The sequence below is a fragment of the Blastomyces dermatitidis genome (assembly GCF_000003525.1).
Source record: "Blastomyces dermatitidis ER-3 genomic scaffold supercont1.12, whole genome shotgun sequence".
Classification (NCBI taxonomy): Eukaryota; Fungi; Ascomycota; class Eurotiomycetes; order Onygenales; family Ajellomycetaceae; genus Blastomyces; species Blastomyces dermatitidis.
This window is the reverse complement of record NW_025544785.1, coordinates 1,318,862-1,332,952: the sequence shown is the minus strand read 5'-3', so window position 1 is coordinate 1,332,952 and position 14,091 is coordinate 1,318,862. Positions and strand designations below refer to the sequence as shown.

General features: G+C 40.1%; 2 protein-coding genes across 2 annotated transcripts; both read left to right on the top strand.

Moving 5' to 3' along the window:
• Positions 1–2,410: 2,410 nt before the first annotated feature.
• Positions 2,411–4,701, top strand: BDCG_08855 (FluG domain-containing protein; the record flags this gene model as incomplete). The annotated part of the gene is made up of 6 exons (XM_045424631.1): positions 2,411–2,434; positions 2,537–2,818; positions 2,882–3,240; positions 3,302–3,559; positions 3,643–3,668; positions 3,734–4,701. The coding sequence occupies exons 2-6, from the start codon at positions 2,633–2,635 to the stop codon at positions 4,699–4,701; spliced, it is 1,797 nt and encodes a 598-aa protein (XP_045273307.1). The 5' UTR covers positions 2,411–2,434; positions 2,537–2,632.
• Positions 4,702–6,775: 2,074 nt separating this feature from the next.
• BDCG_08854 (uncharacterized protein) lies at positions 6,776–9,392 on the top strand. Its single transcript, XM_045424630.1, has 4 exons — positions 6,776–6,845; positions 6,936–7,185; positions 7,244–7,741; positions 7,802–9,392. Exons 2-4 carry the CDS (start codon positions 7,069–7,071, stop codon positions 7,853–7,855), a joined length of 669 nt encoding a protein of 222 aa, XP_045273306.1. The 5' UTR covers positions 6,776–6,845; positions 6,936–7,068; the 3' UTR covers positions 7,856–9,392.
• The last annotated feature ends 4,699 nt before the right edge of the window (positions 9,393–14,091 follow it).

The window sequence follows — 14,091 nt, the reverse complement described above, 5'->3', positions numbered from 1 at the left end:
AAGCATGGCGGGAAGCGAGTTGACGGAGTGACCTCACCACCCGACATACATTTGTAACTAGTGTAACTAGTTACCGGGTGCATCACTGTGAAGAAAGTCACTCTCGACTCCTACAGGCTGGAGGTACCTCTAGCCGGCGCAGGTTAAAACAATTTAGGTGCATTATCTGGACGACAGGAAGGGGACGGCCGGCCCCCCCCCCCCCCCCCAGCCAGCCCACTTGCCAGTTGCAACACGGGCGTTGAGGGATGTGATGGCGCTGATTCCGAAGGGGAAATTGGGGGGGAAAATTGGGGGAGGGGGGGAAGAAGGTTAAGAAATAGAATTATCCTTGCGAAAATTGAGGATTTAGCGGGATTTTTAGCGGCCGCGAGGGGGGAGACCGACCCGCATCGACCGACAGCGAGAATGCTCCAATCACCACGCTCCTACAACTCAAGATGCTCGCCGCCGACTGGCTCAACCCTCTCTCTCTTTTGCTCATCTTTCACCTAAGGGTGGTGGTTCGGCGACAGGGATGCGGGCGTCTGCAGAGACATCACATTCGAGCGCCGGACGGGACATTTCCATTGGCGGGAGCAGTGTTTCTGTCACTTCTTGGTGCGAAAGGGCTGGCACTTTTGCATCCAGAAGACGAGCGAATGGAAGTCCGTAGAAGGGGCTCGGTTACGCGCCCCAAAAGAAGAAGAGCAGGAAAAAAAGGAAAAAGAGGTTTGTGTTGTCAGGTTATTGGGTTTGGTGATCTTTTCGCGGTGGGAAACTTTTCTTTTATTTTTTATTTTTTTCTCTTTGCTTTCTTTCTTTTCTCCCGCTTCCCCCCCCCCCTCCTTTGGGAGCAATTTGCTGCTATTTTCGGAGTTGGAACATTGTGTTTCATTATTTATTGAGGATAAGCAGCGTAATGTTGGATATTTAGTTAAGTAACTAGTTATAGAGTAGTTAACTATAACTGAAATAGTTGTTAAAGTTATGGGAACAGCAGACCAGGGTTGGATCTCCCACGATCGATGCTTTGTTATCGATGTCCTCGACGAGAAAGATGACTTCTGACTTGACTTGTGAAGAGATCCCTTCATCTGGCGGGCCTACGATTTATGCCGGGTGTGAAGTCGATTGTTTGACACCGTCTGTTGGACAACAAGAATGAATAACTACTAACTACTACGAAAAACCTTGGAACATACGCTGTACACAACAACGAAACAAGAACCAGAATCACACTCAACGCACCTTTCTCTTTCTAAGTAAATGTACAGTACTTACTGTACATACAAAGTAACAGGACAGGCCTGCTGACGGTCGCAGAAGAAGAGGCCTGCAGCAAAACTACAGATTCTGACGGGGGGTTAGAGGGTGAAGAAAAAACATACCTAACTAATAACTAACTAATAGTTACTAACTATAATTGTCCAACCCTGAGTCTTCTGTACGTACGCAGTAGTAGTTCATGCGCACTTCCGCCGAGTCCGTTGCCTCCGTCTGGGGCGAAGTTTGGCACGGGTAGTTATGCGGTAGGTATGCTATGCCACCGTGGACCGCATGTACAGATAGATAGATTACTGTACCTACCTGTGCATGAAGCATGTATGTGTATGTGTGAATGTGTATGTACCTTGTCAGGACTCAGGCCTGTAGAAGTACTCCGTACATACCATACATACCTTTTGCGCTCTTATATTATTCAGCATAATAGATCCGCTGTTAACTGACAAGGTAGTTAGTTAGTTACTGGTAACTACTTGGCATATACCATATACGGAGGTTCTCTTGATGGCAGCTTACTGCGTAGGTCGTTCCACAAAATGGAGGTTTGGCCGCCCCCTTTTTCAGCGTTATTTAGTTAACTTATATAATTAATTAATTAATTAATTAATTAATAATTGCCCGAATCAGGCAAGCAAACCTTTCCCCTCTTTCTATTTTTATCCACTCATCAACAACTTTTCGAATTAATTTGCTGCTCATCCCCCTTCCTACAGCGTAACCTCTATAGTCTGTAAGTTGGGGTTGCAGCCAGTCAGAGCGGCTTATTTCCAACGCTGTTTTAAGCCCGCAACACTAACTACACGTGACCCAGAAACCTCGCTGCTTTTGCTTCTAGAGCCCTCACAACGCCAGCTGTGGTTATCGCGATGTTGTATCTCCCTATTCCGCCCATATATACAATAGGATGGCTAGTGCTCCGTCTCTCAAGATGTATAAATTTGCTGTCTTCCGCTGCTTTGAGCATTTTCTTTCTTTGCATTCCCCTTCCATGCTTCAAGCAGCGGTTATCTTATACCCATCTCAAATCCTTTCTAGCAGCAGCGCCTCTTGTTTGAGTCGCCTTCTTTCTCCAATACACCTACAGAATGTTCTCCCGATGGTCTAAATCTTTGAAGCCCTCGAAATATTCGAGGGAGAGTCGACGTTGCCAGGAGAAGCTCAGCGATGAGTGAGCTCACTCCAGATCAGTACCGCGCGCGGGATACTCTCAGAGTGGCCAGGTTCCAGGTCACAGGCAAGAAATATGCTGATGCCACTACTGCTTCCATAGATCGTGTCGAGCGTTTCTGGTATCGGTCGGTCCCCTCACCTCGCCGTATCCATATGCATCACCTGCTAATTATGCCTAAGCAGTCACTGTACATTCATGGGCGTTGAGACCTATGGCCACCTCGCTGAAAATGTCGCCGAGCACTTCCGGGTCTATGCTGACTGGCGATTGAAGAACTTCAATATCACAAAACAAAGCACTATCTGGGTTGAATGGAAATTCCTTCGACTGCTCGTCAAGAGGGAGACAGGACGGAAGGTGGATGAATTGATTGGCGAGCAGGTTAGCGAGGTAGAGTCCACACCGATGGACAGTCTCTTCCCATTCTAATCTCTGTTTTCGCAGTTCATCTTAGGACCTCTGACTGATGAGTATGATTTGGACCTATCAACCAGCTATAAACCGGTAGTGAGCGTGGAGGACCTAATTGCCATCCTTCACTACCACTGGTGTGTTGATACTGCCTCTGTCACGCATGAGCGATACACCCTACAGAATGCGCTACTGATGTTATTCATTGCCTACACCTCGGCACGGCCTGGAGCACTGATCGAGAGTGGTTGTCTCCGTGGGTCCAATGAGGCGCTCTGCTACAAGGACATCGCGCTGCGTGTGGTTCCAAACCCAGATCAACCAGAACGCCATTTGCTCGTGATGGAAGTTTCCCTACTATTTATGAAAGGGAAGCGAGGCAAATCACAACCGTGAGCCCCCCACCCCACCGCAAGTATCTTACCTTCCGGAAAACTAAAAGCAATTTGAAAGGACAACATATATTTTCCATGAGCGAGACGATAACCTCGCACTTTGCCCTGTCTCTCACTTCATTGCCCTGGCACTAGCCGACGATGCATTTGAAGCGAGAGGCATTGTCTCAGTCGAAGATATACTCCGTGTTCGAGTGCCAGCACACCGGAATAGTCTACACCTGAAGTGGAAGGCTGACATGCTTGATGTTCCGGTATTTCGCCGAGCCATACACACAGCGGAGGGGGTTCGAATCTCCCCAGATAAAGCCCTACCGTACGACATATTAAACCCCAGTATCTTCAACGGCTAGGACGCAATGCGGGGTTTGAGAATAAGCTGACGCCATATTGCATCAGGCGAGGAACTGCGAATGCAGTTGATAGTGAGTCTTATCGATGCCATCTGCACCGTTCCACCGCGACATACTGATTTTCTCACGTGCTTCAGCTGTTGCAACTCCGAGTGAACGTAACCAAATCATGGGCCACTCCCGAGCAGATATCTTCGAACGCTACTATATCTCAATGAAAGTCAAGCGGGATGTGCAGTCCGCCTATCTTGGCTGCCCTCCCAAAGAGTCCATCATCCGCACAGTTGGACGCTTCAGCCTAACCCGTGATCCCCGTGCTCCAAAGGAGCTAGGGAGTGAGCACAAGGAAGCGATAGAGCAGGATCCACAACTGATCAAATTGCGTAATCGACATCTTTCGCTAAAGAAGCTGATGGAGAGAAAATATGGATCAGTTTCAAAAGCCAGGAGCAGTGACCTGCATCGCCAATACACCGAGCTTGGGGAGGAGATCAAGGACAAGCGACAATATCTCCACCGCGAAGCATTCGACCGCTTGAGAGAGGATTTTTTTGCAACGATCGACACGATTGAGATTGAGAGGCAGCTTTTGGGGCTGTCTTTCAGCAACGAGCTCCAGGTCGAGGACCCAAAGAATGTGCAATTTGTTTTCAAAGAACGAAAACGGCTCTCACAGAACCTATTTCGATCCTCGGATTGTAGGGTAGAAGACCATACGGAGATCTATGCCCGCCGAGTGCAGACCATTCAAGACTGGGTTTCACTCTGCAGCTTACGCGAAGGACCACGCAAGCGAAGAGCTGCATCTGCAGACTCTGGAATCGATCTTGCATTCGATGAGATCATCGACGCGGATACCTTTCCCGCCCTGTGCCCTGGTACTCAATGTCTCTTCTGCCTTGGAGATGACCAGCTTCCGCTTTCTGGGCGCATCTATTCCTTTTTACGTCCCGATCATCTCCGAAGACACGTTCAAGATTGCCACTTCCGTTATCTGGACGCCACCGCTCCTCTGTGGTGCCCTCACCCATCGTGCTTAGAGCTTCTAGATGGCGTGCAGGACTTTCAGGGACACGCTCTTCAAGTTCACAACGTGTACATTTGAAGAATACTCCATTGAGTTTTGAGAGCATGTTTCTCCTTCTAGGACGCGTGAAAACACCAAACTAGCCTGGCAAGCCCATGGTCCTCACTGCTGCGGCGTATTTATTCCACAATGCGGAAGCGTTGACAGTCATTACCAAGCTCTGCAGAATGATGATGTTCTATTAAATCGAAATAAAATAGAAGCAGTTATCTCAAAGAGATTGATCTAAGTGTGCGACGCAATTGTCATCGAAAGTTTAGTGTAACTATATACTTTATATTACTCATTTGGTCTGGTCTCCATTTTGAAGCACGCGAAGAACCTGTGATTGAACGAGTCCCCACCAAAGAAGAGCCAAGCCACGTGATGTCGAGTGACATTCGTGGTTCAACCATATGGACTTACCAAGCATGTGCCCAGGTTCGAGTCTGCATGATACAGCCCACCTGTTTCCCCAATTCCTGCTTCCGCTGCATTTCGACGACGCTGGATTTGCGGAACAGTCGTCTACCCCGACTTTGGTAGGATTCATTCTCTCGCCCCTCACAATGCAGCCGAAGTTTCTTCCCATCTGGGAGCGAAGCACGGGAAACCCGCTCTCACCATGAAGTGATGCCTATTGTTCCAATCTCGGTAGGCAACAGCGGCCGGCGAAGTTCGCCTTGCGACATAACACCACCCCCTTCTGCGGCCTAGCTTGGGTCCTAGCGGTTGTCAGCGAATTAGCTCGATAGGCATGCAGAAGTTCGCTTGCAACACAGCAGCAAATGATTCATCCGCGAAGAATTGGTGCACAGGCCACCTCCTTTCAACCATGCCACATTTAACATGACCCCTTAGCAGCCATGTGTCAATCCTGTCACCAAAACTCCGCTCATTGGGCAGAGCTGCGAAGTTTGGAGCCGGGCTGGAAGTCGCGAGCGCGGTATGCACCACTCGATTTCACAGTTCCATCCACAGGGTGAGCTGCGCATCATGTGGTGCCTCCAGTTCTAAATTAATACCGGTGATCACTTGCCTTCGTGCATTCTCCCATGGAGGTGGTTGCCGCGGCATCTTGAACTTGGAGCGCCGTTATCTTCACTGTCGCTCTTGGGAGTCAGTGATCTACCACTTGGTGGTTTCTCGGGGTGGTTCATGTTGCATGGTGTAAGGAATTTATTTCATTCCTGGATGGCAGGGCACCCACTTATCCCAAGCCAACACAGATCATAGAGTTTGATGCTGGGTTCTTGATTGGAGCCAGTGTATGCGATGCTACTCGGAAAGTGCAGTTCCAGCTGGAAGACTAAAAATAATTGATATGTAATTTTCCTATTTAAGCTGCTCGACTCATTTTTGTTTTAGTGTCAGATTGATGGATCTGTAGTATAATCTCTTGATGTCTTGAGTGAGTTGTGGATGGAGTGGATTGGCACGTAATTAGATTTCTTTGATTAATGCAGGTGTCATTTCAGGACTAAAAAGAACTTGGAGTAAACCTTTCATTGTAACAATATTCAAATCAACTAGAGCATATCCTCCCATCCTTCGGGAACCGCCTGGCACCTTGAACATTCATGGCAGATTCCAACGATCCTGACCTACATCCTTTGCAGCAAGCATGCCGAGATACCATAAAGCCAGCATAATCGTGAGACGTGGTTGAGCTGCCGTCCCGTGATTCTCCCAGGGTATATTGGCGCCGAGAGCTCCAGATTGCCATTGCCATCCAGCCTTCGGACAGCGACCAGTTCATGGTCTGTAAGGACAAAGCCATACCGAGATCCGTGTTGCTTCATATAGTGGTTCACTTGGCTGAGACCTTGACGGAATTCTTTTCGATCATAGTCTGTACCCGTTTCCAGCGCCGTGCTCCATTTCCAGCTTGGCTTCACATCTCCGGGGGCTCTATTAGGTCCACTGCCACGCTGCTGTGAGACCTCCCAGCTTTGGTCAAATTTCCACTGACATAACTTATCTTGCTAGTGCACAAAATGGGATATGTAGAATGAGATAAATGAGCATGGTGGGTGCAGGTTCAACCAAAAGTCTATTGTGGACGGAGTTGCTTTGTTGCTCGGTCTTGGTGTCTAGGCCAATCTCTTGGCATGCAACGGCAGGGTCGCTCGGTCAACAAGGCTGACTCGAGTGGACACCAATCACTCTCTTTCCTCTGCCAGGCTACTGGGGCAAAAGAGCTCAATCACCACCAGCGCCTGCTGGTAGAAGGGCCGACCAACCGCGGGACCCCCAACACTTTCCTCTGCCAGTATATCACGTGCTGTCTGCGCCGTGACAATTGTCTCGAGCAATCATTTATGTTCCCCTGTCCTCCGTCAGTTCACAGCACTGTCGCTCCTTGATTCATTTGGACTTGCTTTTGGTCAATTTCGAGAATCCGCAATGAAGCTTACAGATATTGATTTAACGGAGATCATCTTCCAGAAGCGGCTTGCAAAACGGGACTATTGTGTTGTTTTCTTGGTGGTAATCAGAGGCGTGGACTGTGTTATGAAAGTGGTGGGTTGGACTCAACGGGTGACTCTCCTGTAGATGCATTCTCTAACACTTTCTACAGCACCATGGTCAAGGGCCTAAACAGCCGTGGGACCCAGAGAGCCGTGAAACGAGTCTATTTATCTGTGAATCAACCGCATATCGACGCTTGACACACGCTGGAGTCTGTGCCCAGGGTATAACTCCTCGGTTTCATGGGACGATTGAAGATATTGATCCGAGACAATGCCTACCCCATCTTAAGGCATTTCTCAAGGACGAATATCGACCCACGGCCATTCTCTTAGAGTACATTCCCAACATGAAGGAGCTGGATTGGACCGAGTATAATCGAAGAAGGATGCGGAATTTCGTTAATGGGCTGGATGCCATCCATAATGCGCTAGTCTTTCACAATGACGTTCACCCCAGGAATATGATGGTGGTGGAGGGGGATCCAGGAAGGGCAATCTGGATAGATTTTGATCGGGCGCAGACTTTTAATGGAGAGCTTACAGAAAGGCAAAAAGAATTGATTGCATCTGAGAACGAGATTATGGCTGAGATGGCTGATTTTATGGTTTGTTTCCTTACCATCATGCTGACTTTAAACTAACCATTTTGGGTTTTATAATCACAGGAACATGACTTTAACAAGGGTGAACTTGATAAAACGCGGCAGTACTATCGGTGACTAAGAACCTGTGAATGATGAAGTAAATAACTTGGTCTGGGGGGTTTCTTTAAAAGAAATGCTCTCAACTTGATAGAGGAAACCCGGAAAGATACACCAAAAAAATAGACACAACAAAGATGTCAAAGATATTGGGAATGACTGCGTGTGCAATCAGTTCACTGATTTGTTGCTAGTTCGCGAAGGACATCTCTTGAGTCTGTTAAAATCCAACTTCGTATATAATAAGGAACTGTATAGGCGTAGGCTCAGGACTAACTAATGTCCTCGTCTCATGACGGCCATGAACAAAGGATTAAAAGATGGTTTGATTTTCCAGAATTAAAGGTCCAAAGCATTTTCCTGCCCCTTCCTCAAGACACTAGGGTTTCAAGTTCTCAGTCCATTCTTCATAATATCTTCTCCATTTTATTACCATGGTCATGGCTTCAGTGTCATTTGACATATCTTCCATCCACAATTCACTTTCATTCAATCTGCCTAGAATCTTCGGGGCCAACGCGATACTAAGCTCCCTCACCCTCCCCAACTACTGAAAAGCATCTAAGTACAAGGGTAAGAAGTTGCGGATAAGTTCAATACTTCCGGGGCGCTTGCACCAAAATCACAACGAATTGAGACAAAAATGGAGTTTGATGAGGTTGGAACCACGAAGATGTGATGCAACCAGCTGAATATTTTCAAGGATGAGCCCATGTCATCCCGAATTATCAACAGATATATCCAGTTTAACAGTAAATTGTTTAAACCTTTGCCAGGAACCAGTTTGAATTGAGTGGCATTTTCTTCCCAAGATGTACACATTCTTGCCAGACAGGAAGATATTGCAGATGAGTTTTTGGTAGAGGATATCAGTTGCATCCTCAAAAATCCGGCTATTCAGACGCGCCACTTTCAGAAAGCTGTAATTTGTGTAAAAAATCGCATAGCTGCTCTGATATTCGTCAAGATGAGAAAATATGGAGATGTTGGTGGCATGGTGGGTTCTGAATTGGAATCATTCTGGGAAGATATGACTCTGACTTGTAGAGGATGAAAAGTGTCTAATGAAACAGCCTAGGAAGATGTACGCCCAGTCTAGTGAATATATCTGGGTTGAAGTGAAGGTTGCATATAAATCGCGTTGATGGGAGCCCATGCACACATAAATCAGAGGGACGGGGAAATGAGGAAGAAAAGGATGATAGAAGAAAAAAATGGTGCGTATGCCTGTTTCTCCGGTCTTGGAGGGTAAAATAAGCAGGAAAACTAGCATGATAACACATCAACCTCTTTGAAGTTTGCCTTTCATTGATGCCATCTTTGCCTGTGAATCTTGCCGTCTCCAAAAGACTGCTGTCGCTTCTTGTTTGGGGAGAGGCCTTGGAGTGGTGGCCTGAGATTGAGGGCCAGGAGGTGAGAGCACTCAAGGTCGACCAGCATCGCCCGCTGCCGCTCGCGGTTCCACAAGATGTTCAGCTTGTGAATGTTGTTGTGTTCCACCCCCTCCTGGCGGATCTCTTTCACTGAACGGCGGATCTCTCTGTTTAGGTCTGGGTTAATTATCTTTATAAGTTCTATAATTTCTTATAAGACAATTAACATGACCTTCTTCTACATGCAGAGATTGCTATTAATAGTCAAGATGCTATCTCAACAGATGTAAGCCTGTTCTTTCTTACACACAGTTATCACATGAAAGTATTAAATCTTCTAGAAATCATACATTTCACACTCTGCAGTTCAATTCAGATCACTGATAATATAGTAATGAAGCTCTGAGATGTCTGTAACTGAGTAGAGACCTTCATGACAATTATGAAACAAGATTAAAAGAATCAAATCAATATTCACTGAGATTTCATTAAGTAATATAAGATAGAAGGCTTGATATAATTAAATCTTAAGAATATACAGACTACACATTCATTTTATACACTGAATTATCATTATATTAAGTATAAAGTGATAGAAGTTCTAGATAGTTATAACTACTGTCTTAATATATTATTAAAGATTTATAATATCTTTTATACAAGCTTACTCTGCTGTGCTATCACTAATCTGTTTTCTTCTTAACTGATTTTTAACTAACAGCTGTCAGAGATCATAGAAGAAGATAATAAACTTAAATAAGAGATTAAAGATATTCTTGATAAGAGACTTTACAGCTACAGCTGATAATATTTTATAAAATAAGTTAGTTATAATTATCTGATCTTAACTCTGAGTTCTGTATTATCTAAGATTACAGCTCTTGACTGATGAAAACTATATATAATTAGAAAAGAATAAGACTAATATAACAGACTATGTCTGATTATTATATAGACTATTTCATTATATCTTATAGATTTCACTGAAAGCTCTAATTCTCAGTTATTCTCAATGACTAATTCTCAGTTAAAAAACTCACAGAATTTCTATTCTTCTGTTCTAAAGCTTTACTTTGTACATACTGTGTATATGTATAAATATATTCTGATTATTGATTCTTATACTTTCTCTTTCTTTTTCTTCTTTAACATTTTTCACTTTGTTATATAAGATCTATATATTATACTAATCTATTCAGTGTAGATCTCTTACAAGTATTAAAACTGATAATTCATCTACACTAAGTTTCTGCTTATATGAATATTCATGACAATGAATTAACTGATTTAGCAGTAAAAAAGAGTTCAGAATTAAGCAGATCTATTTAAAAAACAGTATTCTGATTTTTTATAAAGAGAAAGATAAAAGAATCTTGTCTAAATAAGTGAAATAAAAGCTGATAGAAATAAAAGAAGAGTATATATTATTCAAGATTTAAGATAAAATCAAAGTGAAAATCTTGTTTAATTAAATGTAAAAAGAAAATATTCTTATCTATAATTCAGCTGAAACTAGAACATGATTATTTCAAATTCTATATACAAAGATTTAATAATAGATTTAATTCAATAGAATAGTTATTCTACAATACAAATGAAAATTCTGAGCATTTTATAATGTATTATGTATTATATAATAGTCTCAGAGTCAGATTGAAGAAGAAGTATAATTTAAATTAATTAAATATAAGGTTCTTATTCTTAACTGAGACAGGAATTAAATACTTAATAGACTTTTTATCAGAAACTCAAGCAGCTATAAGAAAATAACTGAATTCAGAAGTATCTGAATATGAAGAGATGAAAATTAATTAGATATAGTCTGTTAAAACAGTTATATACTATCTTTTAATAATTTTATTTTATTATAGTCTCTTTTTACTATACTTGTTCTTTTCTGCTCTTTTCTCTTTATCTATTTAATATATTTAGCTTTAAGACTATGTTTAGACTGGCTGCTGAAATCATGAATTTCATGTTTAATCTCATTTAATCTGATCTCATACATTTCTTAGCGTGAATTCTGCTGAGACTGGCTATCAAAAAAACATGTAAAGTGACTATATATCAGATCTTAAAATAAAACCATGACTTGAAAAAAATGAGAAAGTAATCTTATTTGATTTCATTTAGTCTCATTTTTAATATAAAGTTACTATTTTTAGACATTTTAAGGTTTTTTTTAGACTATTTTTAATTTTTTAAAAAGTAACGCTTTTTGGTAATACTCAAATAAGATTTAAAGTCATTTAAAGCAATAAAAATAATTTAAATTAAGAAGTGAAAATCATGATCTCATTTGAAAAATGTGACAAGAGTAGACAGTAAGTCTCACTGAAATAGTATAGAACTACTATCTAATGTTAAAACTGTGTAATGAAATCAGTTAAATTGATAATGAGACTATCAAAAAATCTGATTCTGATCTCAGACACAGTCACACAATCAGTCTAACTATGTTCTCTTTTCCTTTGTTATCATATTTTTAAATAATTTCAAAGTATCAGAAGGTGATGAAATACTGTAATTTATAAACAGTTTTTATATTCAGAGCTGGAATTTTCTGATTTTACATATCTGAAATTAATAAATGTATAATAGTTGACTTTATAGATATAGAAAAAATTCTAAGAACTAAAAGTTCTTAGATAGATATTATAGTCTCTGACTGTATACATCTATAATTGAAGAATAATAATAATAATAAAATCTTTTGAAAAACATCTTTTACTCTGATATATAAGTTATTTCTCTGTTATATCAATTGTTTATTGATAGATTTAATTTATATCAGAATATGTATTAAAACTTAATAAGTTTTTATATAATTTCTACACTAAGTGCTGTTAAGCACTTAAAGTGAAATAATATTTTTACTCTAACTCTCAGTTCTTATAGTATTAATTTTTCTAACACTATTACTATATTATTATATAACTTATTATAAGATATCTACACTGAATAAATCAGTATAATATATAGATCTTATATAATAAAGTGAAAAATGTTAAAGAAGAAAAGAAAAGAGAAAGTATGAGAATCAGTGATTAAAGTGAATATTTATACATATACATGATAGTGTACATAGTGAAGCTTCAGAGTGAAAGAATAGAAATTTCATGAATTTTTCAGCTGATAATTGATAATTAAGAATAATCAGAAATAACTGAGAATCAGAGCTTTCAGCAGAATCTATGAAATATAGTGAAATAGTTTATATAATTGATCAGACACAGTCTGTTATATTAATCTTCTTCTTTTCTAATTATATATAGTTTCTATCAGTCAAGAGCTGCAGTCTCAGATAATATAAAACTCAGAGTTCAGATTAGATGATTATAACTAACTTATTTTATAAGATATTATCAGCTGCAGCTGTGAGATCTCTTATTAAGAATATTTTTAATCTCTTACTCAAGTTTATTATCTTCTTCTATAATTTCTGATAACTGTCAGTTGAAAGTCAGTTGAGAAGAGAATGAGTCAGTGATAGTATAATAAAATAAGCTTATATAAAATATATCATGAATCTCTGATAATATATTAAAATAGTAGTTATAACTATCTAGAATCTCTATCACTTTATACTTGATATAACAGTAATTCAGTGTATAAGATAAGTATATAATCTATATATTCTTAAGATTCAATTATATCAGATCTTCTATCTTATATTACTTAGTAAGATCGCCCCGGTGGCTAAATGATTAATGCGGCCACCCGGTAGCGCCTTGATGTGGGAAACCAAGGCGTGTGAGTTCGAAACCCGCAGAAGATACATTAAATCCGGAACTCAAGCATCTCAGGTTTCTAATAAATACAGAGATGTACAAATCGCTTCAATAAATCGCTCTATGTTCCTGGGCTGGGAAGTTATTATCGCATGTATCTAATTGTCACTTCTTTGTATTTTCTATGTTCTTGTTATCTTGATGTGGTCTCAACACCTGTATTTTCTCCTGTATAATCAACACTTGACCTGTATTTAACATCATGCAAGAACTCATCATAAGCTCCGCTTGCATATAAGTATAATGAAAGAATAATAATAATAATAATAATAATAACTTAGTAAGATCTTAATAAATATTAATTTAATTCTCTTAATCTTATTTAGTACTTATTATAAAGACTTCTACTCAGTCATGAGTATCTTAGAGCTTTATTACTATATTATCAGTGATCTCAATTAAACTGTGAGAGTTCAGTGTGAACTGTGTGATTTCTAGAAGATTTAACACTTTCATATAATATCTATATGTAGAAAAGAATGAGTTTATACCTGTTAAAACAGTATCTCAGTTATTAATAATGACTTTGATATGTAAAAGAAGATTATATCAGTCATCTTATAGATAATTACAGAACTTATAAAGATAATTCTTTACTATCTGAATTATTCACTCTGATTCATTATCAGTCTCAGAGTGATAAACAGTTAGCAAATAGTATATAATCTTGAGAATTTAACAGATTCTTGTTCAAAGAGTGCTCATGAATTGACAGTCTTAATTTAATACTATAGATCTCAGTAATTTATATATCTAATAGAATAGATTCTATAGAAAGACTTCAGTGACTTATTTAATATCTATCTTATTATAAGATTTCAATATTACATCTTTACTTAATTAGTTAATAATAATCAGAATGTTCTTACAATTCTTACTCTTAGAGAGATTAACAGTAAAGTTAGTTATTATATTTTATCAGACTCTATCAGAGATATTAAGTAATTTTAATAGATCTTTTCTATAGTTCTTTTATAAGATAATAGAGAAATAATAATTACAGTTTTGAATAAAGTATCTGATACTGTTTAATATCTCAGATCAGTAGAATTCTTAAGAGATTATTCAGTATAGTTATTCATAACTCAGA